At 40.2% G+C, this 12,005-nt stretch overlaps 1 protein-coding gene across 1 annotated transcript in view; it reads left to right on the plus strand.

Annotated features, from left to right (window-relative positions):
- Nucleotides 1-236: 236 nt before the first annotated feature.
- Nucleotides 237-12,005, plus strand: part of LOC114025687 (collagen alpha-1(XV) chain-like) — a 117,143-nt gene continuing 105,374 nt past the window's right edge. Inside the window, exons 1-2 of the mRNA XM_027839157.1 lie at nt 237-522; nt 613-695. Of these exons, the coding sequence (XP_027694958.1) occupies nt 512-522; nt 613-695 (94 nt within the window). The 5' untranslated portion in view covers nt 237-511. The remainder of the gene's footprint in view (nt 523-612; nt 696-12,005) is intronic.

Here is a 12,005-nt window from a genome sequence, read left to right on the forward strand (position 1 = left end):
AAGTTACAGTGGAGCAAAATTTACTTTTAAAGCCTAGCTGTAAAACTTTGGCATTTCATGCAGTGTTACATAATGCTGCCTATATACAAGAAGGATGTTGAAGGTCAAATTTTATTAGAAAGAGGCGTGAAGGTGTCAACGGAAGAAAAAGGGTGTGGAGAGACTGTATATGTAACACACCATATCCTGATTATAGTGAGAACATGGGGAAAAAGTAGAAAGAAAGTACATTTAAGTTAATAAGGTGGGGGAGACAGTTAAGGAGTTCAGGGCGGTGGTCTGAAAGGCAACGCTGCAAGGAATCAGATTTCAGAGTTGCAGCACTGATTGCAATGAGTCACTAAAGAGCCGGAGACCCTGAGAGCTGCCTTTGTTTCATTCTCCTCCCGATGCAGACCGAGAGACAGCGGATTTCAACTTGTTGCGACTTTTTTCCTCTCTCCCTTCCCTAAGTGCAAGCTCATGCAACCAGAGTTTGTTCACTTGGGCTCCTTCAGCAAACTTTTCAAAAATGCTAGCAAGGTACAAGTTCTATTTTTTTCTTTCTCCTAAAGCAGCTTGTGACATACTTTCCATCTTAACCTATTCCTTTTCCTTGACAAACTCTTCCAGGCAGAACTGGGGGTCCTGGGGTTTGTCTGTCCTGCTCTGGCAAGCACTGATTTCTGCTGGCATCCTCACTCAGAAGACGGAAGGTAAGAAATCTTACCCCTTCCACACCCAGAGCCCAATCATTTTCAGATAAAATCAGGGGAAATAAATGATGTCCCAAACAGCAGGATGGTGATTGTAGAAAATCTAACGGTACTTGCTAACCGTTGTTCCTTAAGGAATTTGGTAAAAGTTACAGGCTGCAAATGCTCTTCATTCCTGAACATAAATGGAGAAGGAGAAAGTGATCTTTCTGCATAAAAGAACTTGTTATGAAATTATTCACTGGCAGATCCCAGTGTAACATAGAAGTTTACTACCAGTTCATGAAGTACATTGAGGCTTACAAAATACATTGATGAAGAGACACAGACAGGAGGGGAAAAGCTCTAATAAGGACTGATGAAGATGCATGCTTGGAATATTGCAGGAGAGTTGGGTGGGGTATATACACATATGCCCAGCTCCAAACTGATGCTCCAAATGAGTGTAACTATTGAATGCCATTAGATGATCTCAGCGGGTAAAATGGAAAGAATTAAAACGAAAATAAATTTGTGGAGAAAAAATTTCCCTTTCCACATGTGAAATATTTTCCTCTTTATAATGCCCACAGTGTAGACTTTGCTTTTTGGAGTGTGCCTTACTTATGGGCACATCTCTAAAAGGCAATGTGTTTTAATTCGAGGGGGAATAATTCTGGTGCTCTATTCTCTGGATAATTGTTAAGAAACCCTCCTAATAGTTAACCGTGTCCTGAAGTAGACTCGGCTGCCTCTGGAGGGAGGTTCCTGTCCCTGGAGGTTTTCTGGCTAAGGCAGGAGGACCACCTGTTAGAGATGCGGTAGAGGGAATTCACAGCTCAGGCAGAAGTTGGACAAGATTACCTCTGAGGGAGGACCTTTCCAACTCTTGAGTTTTGGGGAATTTTTGCTGATGAGTAGGTCAAATAATACTGTTTCTCAGAGGAGTTCGAACAGGTTTCTACAATATAAACTGATTTTAGAATATCCTAAAGTAATTCTCTCTCTCTAGAGTAGGCAGCAATCTCAGTGGGAACTGGTAGGTTTTGAGACTAGGGGTATCATCAGCTGCTCTTACATTGGAATAAGTGCATTTGGGGTCTCCAGCAGGCCAGGAAAGGTAAGGGATGATAACTATAGTATGTGGAAAGAAGGGGTATAAGAGAATACAACTCTCCTGGAAGAAGCTCCCAAAGTGGTAATGGGGAAGAGGGGGTTCTTGTGTATGACCCCATTATAAAGCAGGCGTTTGTAATGACAGCCCATTCCATTTTGGATAGCTCAAGGACAGTTTCCCTAATGACCCGTTTGTGAATAGAATATGGAATTATTCTATCCTGAGGACAGAACGGTACAGTGAAAAGTACATTAGAGTCAAAGGACTTGGGTTCAAATCCCACCTCTTGACACTGTGTGACCCTGGGTAAATAACAAAAATGCCCTTTTTTTCTTCCTTTTAAAAATGAGAAAAAACCAAAAAATTTCATGTAATTTAGCAAGCCCATGAATCTATTCACCCAATTCAAGATTCATTCATTCATTCATCCATTTGACAAACATTTACTATTCCTAGCTCAATGCTAGATGCATTGAGGGGACTCAGAGGTCTATAAAACATGATACCTACCAACCAGGGATAGAGATGGGACCTATGATTTTGTTGATAAGTGGAATTCCCAAATGAGGAAACTCCCTCTACTTAGGCGGGTAAGCATCTTTTCTGGAACTCAAGAATCTTAGAGAGTTGTCTGTGGCTCTGAGAGGTTAAGTGTTTTACCTGGGATCTCTCAGTTGTTAAGGATCAGAATCTGGGTCATCCTAATTCTGAGGTCAGCTGCCTTTCTACTATGCCATGTTGCTTCTCTCCAGGAAATAAAACTTGTAAAAGAACTATAATATAAGGCTTGATAAATCACATTACATTTTTTGTAAAAACTCTAAATGCTTGGATTTTTTGTCCTTTTCTCAAAATGTTTCAGGCCTGATACCTTTTTCTTATATTTTGTTGTTCAGTCATATCTGACTCTTTGTCGGGTTTTCTTGGCAAAGATACTGGAGTAGTTTGCCATTTCTTTCTCCAGTTCACTTTACAAGTAAGAAAATTGAGGCAAATAGGGTTAAGTGACTTGCCCAGGGTCACACAGCTAGTAAGTGTATGAAGTCAGACTTGACTTGGGGGCCCAGTACTCTATCCACTGTACCACCCAGTTGTACCTTTTCTTATATAGGGTCTTCATAATATCCTTGTCTACTTAAACTTGGAAACTTCTAAATTTTAAGAATTTCAGATCTCCAGAAACAATCTCAATTCTGTCCCTCCCTCACACAGGCTGGAGGTGCTGTTAACATTTTGCTTTGTTCATCACTGACCATTGCCACTTCCATATTCATGCTCTGTTACCATTATCTAGCAACTGATGTCCTTTGAAGTTGGCATACCATAACACTCTCTTGAATCCCTTCTAAGATGCTGGCCCCTTGCTCAGAATCTTTCTACCTCTTCCCCTGAAATCACATGTGAAGATTTCACTATCTCCATTAACGATCTTTCTAGGAAACTGATCCTCACAGTGTTTGACTGCCTCAATGCCCGATGACTTCTAACTCCATTCTATTTCAGCTACCCTCCAGGATGGTCATACTCAAAAATATTTCATCTCCAAGACCTGAAATTTCTCTAACTACAGTTTATTGTCTCTTCACCTCTTCTATACCTTACTTCTTCTATACTAGTTCTTCATTCTTATTGTGACCTTCCTTTGGTGTTATTTGATGAGACTAAAGGGCTTTCATAGACAAATTGCAAAAGACAGTCAGTGTTGAAGACAATGGGCTTTTTATCTTTTAGAGAAGGTCCAAAAAGGGGAGTTCACATTGCTTAAATGTAGACACCTAAGGGAGTGAGAGGAAAAGACAACAAAGCAGGGAAACTAGGGTGGACCAGCAAGCCCCTCTTTCTCAAGCCAGGACTGACATCTCCAGTCCCTGGCAGATGGCCAATCTCCCTTACATAGAAGGCCCATGCTCACACCTCCAAAGTGGTGCTGCCCAGTCCTCAATATCTTGCTTTCTCCTCAGCCAATCTTCACTCTGAGCAGCCTTTTCAGTCTCTTCCAGGCTTAAATCCTTTCTCCTCTTGACATTTGGATATGTCTGACAAATATTCAAAATGTTCTCTTCTCTCCCTAAGTCTCTAACTCTATTCTCTCTGCCTTTGCCTCTCAGACCACCTTATCTCTTACTTTTCTAAGAAAAGTCATGCCCTCCCATATGACCTCTTTTACTTCTTCCAAACCTTCTGCTATCTTCATCCATCCTCCTTTCCCATAGTCTCAGAGGAAGAGGTGACCTACATTCTTTCCAAGGCTAGCTCTTCTGTCTGTACTTTCAGTCCCATTTCTCTCCTTAAGTATTCTCTCTTTCTCTGTCTCTCTCTGTCTGTCTCTCTCTCTCTGTCTGTCTATCTCTCTCTGTCTCTCTCTCTGTCTTTCTCTCTCTCTGCCTCTGTCTCTCTGTCTGTCTCTCTCTTTGTCTCTCTCTCTCTGTCTCTCTCTCTGTCTCTGTCTCTCTCTCTGTCTCTCTCTCTCTTTCTTCTTCCTTCTTCCTCCTTCCTCCCTCCTTCCCTTCTCTCCCTCCTCCCTTTAATTTAGACTACAAATATGCCTGGATTTTCTCCATTCTAAAAAAAAATCATCCATTAACCCCACTGCTTCCTAAAACTGTCATCCTGTATCTGTCTTCTCCTTTCCTGCCAAACTTCTAGAAAAAACAGTCCAAACTTGCTTGACTCTATTACCTTATTACTCTACCTGTTGCAATTTGACTTCTTTCCCAACCACTCTAATAAAACATAGCTCTCTTCAAAGACAATAATGTCCTCTTCATTGCTAAATCCAAATGGCTGGGGTTTTTTTATTCCTATGGGTAGAATAGTAGAAATAGAAGTAGTAAATATAGCAGAAAGAATAGTCAGCTTTAAATCCTAGTTCCACCACTTAACTTGGGCAAGTCATTTAACATTCCCAACTCTTTTTAACTTGGGCTCAAATAAAAGAATGTATGCCAGGTATCTTTAAGTCATTAAGCAGTATTCAAATGTGAGCCATTATTGCCACATTCCCCCTTCTTGATGTCTCTGTAGTATTTGACTTTATTGAGGACCTCATGCTTCTTAACAGTCTCTCCTCTCTTTGCTTACATAATGCTACTCACATGATACTCCACCTTCCTCTGATCATTGCTTCTGTTTTGTTTGCTGGTTTCCCATTTTCATCCTTCTCCTAAAACATGGATCTCTCTTCCCCTCCACTCCTCTTCCCACACCTCCTTTCCCCTCCCATCCTTTAATATTTTCTCTTTTCCTTTCCCCTCTTACTTCCTCTCCTTCACTTTCTCTCCTCTCCCTATCTCTATACTTTCTCCTTTTCCAAGGAGTCAGTTATCACCTCTGCAGATGACTTCCAAACCTATATTTCTACCTATCTCTCCTCTGAGGTGCAGTCCATTAGTTTTTATTGCTTGCTAGTTATTTTGTCCTGGATTTCAAGTGCTGGGTGGCACCATAAACTTGATATGTTCATAACTGAACTCTTTATCTTCCCCTCAAAACTTGATGAATCCCTCTTAACATCCCTGTTTCTGTTGATGGGTCCTTCAAGCCCTCAGATATCTGCCACCTCCTCCCTCTGTCTCTGTACCTCTATCTCCCACCGCCCCCCCCACACACACACCACGTCCAATCTGTTGCCACATCTCACCAATTCAGCCTTACCAATAAGTCACAATTTGATCTCCATCTTTCCACTCCTGTTGCAACCATCCTTAGTTCAGGCCCTTATCTTTTCCTGATGACACTATTGCTGTAGTCTCCTATCTGCTTATCCATTTTCTGGTTTAACCCTTCTCTAGTCCATCCTTCATGTCATTTTCTAGGTAACATAGTTCAGTGGACCTAACTTAGTCTCCTGAATCTACTACTTACAACTATGTGAACTTGGGCAAATCAGTTAGTGTTTCTGGGTCTAACTTTCCTCAAGTATGAAATAAATGGGTTAGACTGAATGACCTCTGAGATCTGTTCCAGCTCAAAGACTATGATCCTATCAATAGATGATTAAGAATATATTGCTCAGGGCAGCTAGGTGGTACAGTGGATAGAGCACCAGCACTGGAGTCAGGAGGACCTGAGTTCAAATCTGGCCTCAGACACTTGACACTTACTAGCTGTGTGACCCTAGGCAAGTCACTTAACCCCATTGTCCAGCAAAAAAAAAAAAGAATATATTGCTCCTCTCCTTAAAATTCAGTGACTCCTTGTTCCCTAATGAATGTATTATAGACTACTGAAGCTGGCATTTGAGCTTCTTCACAATTTTTTTTCATCCTTTTCTAATCTACATTGCACCCACTCCATACTCCTTTCCACACCTCGTTCTTTCCCTCCTCTCCTGTCTCCTTGCTTCTATCCTCAATAACCAAAATCGATTTTCCTGGCTTTCTTTAGAAGTCTTTCCCATTGTTTAATGCCCAATTCAAGTGGTACATTCTTTTGGAAGCCATACCCAACCATCCTACGTGAAAGTGGGTTTTCCATCATCTAATTTCTGACAGCACTTTGCCTGGACAGCTCCTTTGCCCTTATCTCTCTTTTTGTATCTTAATGTACTAATGTCATCATCTCTTCCCCCTTAAATTATAAGTTTCTTGAGATCAGGTTTAGTGTCATATCTTCTATCTTCTTTAAGACGTAGCTCAAGAACCATCTTCTGGATGAAGCTCTTGGACTATAAGACCATCTTATATAAAATTTTTCTGACATTTGTGATATTAGCAGATGAGTTGCCTCAGAGTTCTATTTTGGGATCTTCTGACTTGTGTAACACTGTCAGAGGGCCTTCAGACAGCTAGGGTCCAGGTCACTTTGGGAGAGTTCTCAGTTCTTTCATTCCTAGTCCTCACCCAGATAATCTTGGCAAATCATTATGTGACACCACCCATTTTTGCTCTTATACCCCCCATGCAAGTGTACAGTTCACAGAGTGAAAGACAGGTAGTTTTATTGAAATCTTGAAAAAACGAAAATAAAACAGATGCCTAACAGAACCTTTGGAGAACAAAGACTTCCCCCTCCCCCCTTTCACATAAGCAATTCTGTCCTTGAGGTCTTTACTGAGTCTCAGTCATAGCGTTACTGTCCTGAGAAGTCAGGTAGTTCATCTTCCAGCATGCTGCTCCCCAGAGGGGTTGTCAGGTGGGGCATCCCCTGTAAGCCCTTTCTGGCTCCTCTGGCAGTCCTATATCACTCTGGCCAGGAAGTGTCAAGTGCTTCTTTCCATTGTGGATGTCCATTGCTGCTCAGCAAATCTTCTTTAGGTGTTGGGTGAAACGTGTTGGTTTGCCACCACGGAAGAGAAGGCCTCTGGGTTTATACCATCTGTCAGGAGATATAGTTCTTGGTCCATTGTAGCATAGTATTACCTCATTAGAACTAAGGACCTTTTTTTATGGAACTAGTGGTCTTTTGCATCACATGAGCTAACTTCTAACCTGCCAAAAGCTTGTCCAGGGAACAAAGACTTGTTGCTTTACAACTTCAGGAAATGTGATTCCAAAGATTGGTGTCCTTTCTACCTCTGACACCTGGCAGAGAGTTCACCTCCCATTCTAAGGAAGCATTTGTTTGGGAACAAACAAAGTAAGACGCTCTAACTTCTCCCTAATTATATTTTTTCAAAAAATTATTGACCCCTTTTTGCTTTTATAAAACATTAATTCCCAAATACACCCCTCCCTTTACCTCTATCCCTGCACATATCCTTAAATACTTAAAAGAAAAACAACAGTTCAACAAAATCAACCAAAAAATCAATGTAATAATAGCATCAACAACATTCCATAGCTATAATAATACATTTCTCTAAGGAAAGGAAAGAAGCCTCTTTTTTCATCTCTTCCCCAGGACAAAGTTTTGTCATTATAATTACATAGGGTTCAGTTTCATTTTATTTATATTTCTGCTTAAATTATTGCAGTCATTGTGTGTGTGTATTGTTTTCCTTGTTCTGCTTACTTCACTCTGAATCAATTCATTTAAGTCTTCCCACGTTTCTCTGAAGCTAGTTATCTTTCTTAAAAAATGAAGAATCTCTGGTAGGCACTTAGGAGGGATTACTTAACTCATTCAGGAATGTTGCTATTTACCTCATTAAGGTAGAGGAGGTGGGAAAATGTGCATTCTCTAAGTCCTTTAGCACGTACTCCTTTAGGAGACTCCATGAAATTTGGATGAAGAGGATGATGAAAAGGGGAGAGAAGAGGTCCTAGCAGTGGCTAAAACTGTACAGAAGTAAAATGTGATAGTTGAGTAAAATGGCTGAATGGAAGCCCTGATGTTGTAAGGAGCTGAGGGACTCATATCTTCAGCAAGCTGAGATCACGCATTTCGGCCAAACAGCTTCAGAAGACGCTGCTACGACTTGGCGTCCATTCTTGAGACTTGTGTCTCAAATCTTACACTCGATTTTGTCACAATTATATGGCACCCTGCATGAGTTATGATACCAAATGGTGATTGACAAATATTTGGTCTTTGTTACCTAACAGAGAAGTAACTGCTTTTCTTCTCTCAAGCAAGCATGATGAACTAGTTAATATTCCACATAAGAAACCTCTCTCGGTGCAGTTTTTTCATATGACACATACTTTTAAATTTAATTTCAGGTTTAAATGCCTTGAGTGGGTGGCTCCCTTTCATGTTTAATTTTCCCCATCCATCAGGATGTGAGCTACCGGTTTGAGAAGCGAAATTATTTTGATTCATCTGAGGTTTCCAATTGTACACTGGCATTTAATGATAATTAAACTCCAGTTTTCTCTCCATTTTGTGTGGAGGTTTCTAAGAATCTCAGAAGCCACAACTGAGGATTGCTTTGAACAAGTTGTATTCATTGCTTTTGTGATGGTTTTTAGCTGATTTACTTTTGCTTCTGCCACAAAAGCCCTGCTGTGATGCTTTCTTATGTTATAAAGGCAATTTTGAATTCTTTGAGACTATTCTAGTGGCCTGTGAATGCCAGTAGATCCTACCAAACTAGAAAGACTTTGAATAGGGGTTCTGGCAGTGACCTGTTGATAGTTTGTCTGAGGACCAGACTAGCTAAAAGAAGTAGTATGATGTAGTGGTTGACTCGTCAGGGTCCTGTTGGGTCCATGTCAGTAAAAGCTAGATTCAAATCACTTCTTTTAATTTTACTAGTCTCTTTACTTTTGAAGTTAAAATTTCTTCCTCTTTGAAAGTCTGAGCCTCAGTTGCCTCATCTGTAAAATGAAGTTAATGATACCTGTACTAACTATTGTAGAGGCTCAAAGGAGGTAACGGTCAGCAAGCACTTTGCAAACTTTAAACCATTATCTAACTATATTTGGAGAGGTTCACTAACAGGTGATGATTGGTTTTGGCCATAAAAACTCATGAAGGCTGTCTCCTGAGGCAAGGTAATCATTAATATTTGCCAAAGAAATACTGAATTCTTGAAGGTCTAAAGCATTTCTGTCTGGTTTATGAGCAATTTTCAATTTTTTCAGTTGTTTCAGTTGTGTCCAACTCTTTGTGATCACATTTGGAGTCTTCTTGGCAAAGATACTGGAGTGCTTTGCCATTTCCTTCTCCAACTCATTTTACAGGTGAGGAAACTGAGGCAAACAGTATTAAGTGACTTGGCCGGAGTCATACAGATAGTAAGTGTCTAAGGGCAGATTTGAACTCAGGTCTTCCTTACTCCAGGCCCTGCATGCTATTCACTATGCCACTTAGCTAATTTTCAATTAGCCATATGTTAATTATCTACTTTATGTATAATCTTTAGAAAATATTAAATCCCAGGCTGGTTTTCCTCCCAGACATTTTCTGGGCTATTTTCTCTGTTTATCAGCCAGAATACTTTTGCTCAGGGAACACAAACTGCCCAAGTAGTAGTCCAAGTCAAACATAATTAGGAAACTAAGCTCAATAAAAAAAATTCTGTGTTGTGTTTCAATCCCATTAGAAATGACTTTGGGATATTCCATGCCGCCAGTCTAATCCACTAATGGGGGTAATGGACATCAATAGACGCATATTTTTAATCAATATGGGAGTCTATGTTAATGTTCAAATCTATGGTAAGGTTTCTACAGAGGATGGGTGGGGCACCTGATACCTTTAATCCCTGTTACTAGGGGAGGCTGGAATTACTGGACTGCTGAAGTTGGGGGTTCTGAACCACAAGAGGCCTAAAGCTGATCAGGGATCCCCACCGAGTTGGACACCAGTATGGTGGGCCCCAGGAAGAAGGAACCACTAGGCTGCTTAACAAGGGGGTGAACTGACCTTGGTCAGAAATGAAGCAGGTCAAAGCTTCCACACCAATCAGCAGCAGGGTTGGGCCCATGAGTGGCTGCTACACTTCCAGTCTCAGCAATATAGACTCAATTTCAAAAACAAAACAGAACCAATTAAAAAAAACAACAACCCAAACCTAGGAGTCTTGGTCAGGTATCAGTTGAACCAGATTCCCCCATAAGGGTTCCCTTACAGGTCTTCCTGTCTCTGATTCATCAGGGGCTTGATCTATGCTTTATTGAAGCCAAGGATGCAGTTTTACTTTCTAATTATAATATAGAGTAATATTCATTTACAATGGGGCCATCTGACCATGTCTTTCAGATATGCAACTAAGTAAGCTCATTGCTTCAATGTAGTTGGAAGCTCCATGACTATTTAAGTGTGCCCTTATCCATGTGCTCCACTGGGATAAACACAAAACAAATATTATGGGAGAGTAGTGATTTTCAGTAATAAGTGCGCTCAAGACATGCAAGTCCCCAAGTGAGTAGTTTCAGTTTTCTTTGATATATATAAATGAATTCTGGTATTAATGACAAAGGATCCTGATGCCAGAGAGGATTTAAAGTCTGAGTTATGTGACTGAGGTTGCTGGCTCATAGGCAGGATAAAGCTCTTGGGCAATGCTCTCTGTTATATGCCTTTCTTTGGTCAACCTGATGCCTTTGGCTTCATATTAGATGAAAAAGGATTTCTATATTCGTCTTTAGTCATTGCAAATTCATTTCAATGACTAGCAATGCAATTTCTAAATATGACCTCCCCCCGCAAATATCATGTAGTTATTTGTTTTGCAACATTCCAAAGTACTTAGCATCTAAGGTTGGTTACTATTAGCTGTGTTTGTATTTTGTTCTCCCACTGAGTTTAACCTCCCCCCGGCATGAACAGGAACAACATATTATCTTTTTTTTTTCTGGTCTGGATCCTGATTTTTAAGAATGTACTATAGGAAATCCCTTGCTGAGTAAAATACTTCCACTTATTACACATCTGCAACTATTCATCAACTTACAATCTTTAGAGAGTTGCATAGAGTATTTAGAGGTTGTGTGACTTGTCCAGGGACACATAGACAGAATGTATTTGAGGCAGGACTTGAACCCAGGTTGTTCTCACTCTGAGGTGAGCTCTCTTTCTATTACTTCATGAGCCCTTTAATGTAATATCTAGTCTTTGAATTTCTACCAGTGTATAAGTATTGTATGGGTGTACAGTGTTCTGTAAGTGCTTAATAAATGTTTGTTGAATGAATATTTGGGAAGAAGGAGAATTATGTATACATAAAGAACATAAGAATACCAGAATTGGGGGTTGGAAGTTATGTCAAAGGTCACCTAGTCCTAACTCTCCACCCAACTTATGAATCTCTTTACAAATAGCATTCCAGGAACCCAGAATCACAGAATTGGAAGGAATCTCAGAGGATGTCTAAACTTGACCAGGGATTTCCTCAATATTTCTGACAAGTGATTATTCAAACTTTAGTCAGAGACTTCCAATGATGGAGAACCTACTACCCTCTGAGGCAGCCCCTTCTACTTCAGAATAGCTCTAATTGTTAGGAAGGGTTCCCACACACACACACACACACACACACACACACACATACCAATCAAACAGTCATTATTTGTTACTAAATACTACCAAATAGTACTTAGGAATATTTTTAAATTTACATAGAATTCCATGATTTCCCTAACAGACTCAAGGATTTTTACCACTGGGAAGCCTTCACAGCCTGTGCCTTATGTAAGGAATATGTTTAGAAATAGTTGAAAGAAAGCAAATACATACACATATTGACCTTTGTTTGGTATAGTGAATAGAATCTTGGACTTGGAATTAAGATGACTACTGCTTGAAACTTACCTCAGACACTTACTGGCTACATGTTGCTGGATAAGTCACTTAACAAACTCTAAGTCCCAGTTTCCTTATCTATAAAA

Source organism: Vombatus ursinus, unplaced genomic scaffold, assembly GCF_900497805.2.
Source record: "Vombatus ursinus unplaced genomic scaffold, bare-nosed wombat genome assembly UNPS02014832.1, whole genome shotgun sequence".
In the NCBI taxonomy this organism is placed as follows: domain Eukaryota; kingdom Metazoa; phylum Chordata; class Mammalia; order Diprotodontia; family Vombatidae; genus Vombatus; species Vombatus ursinus.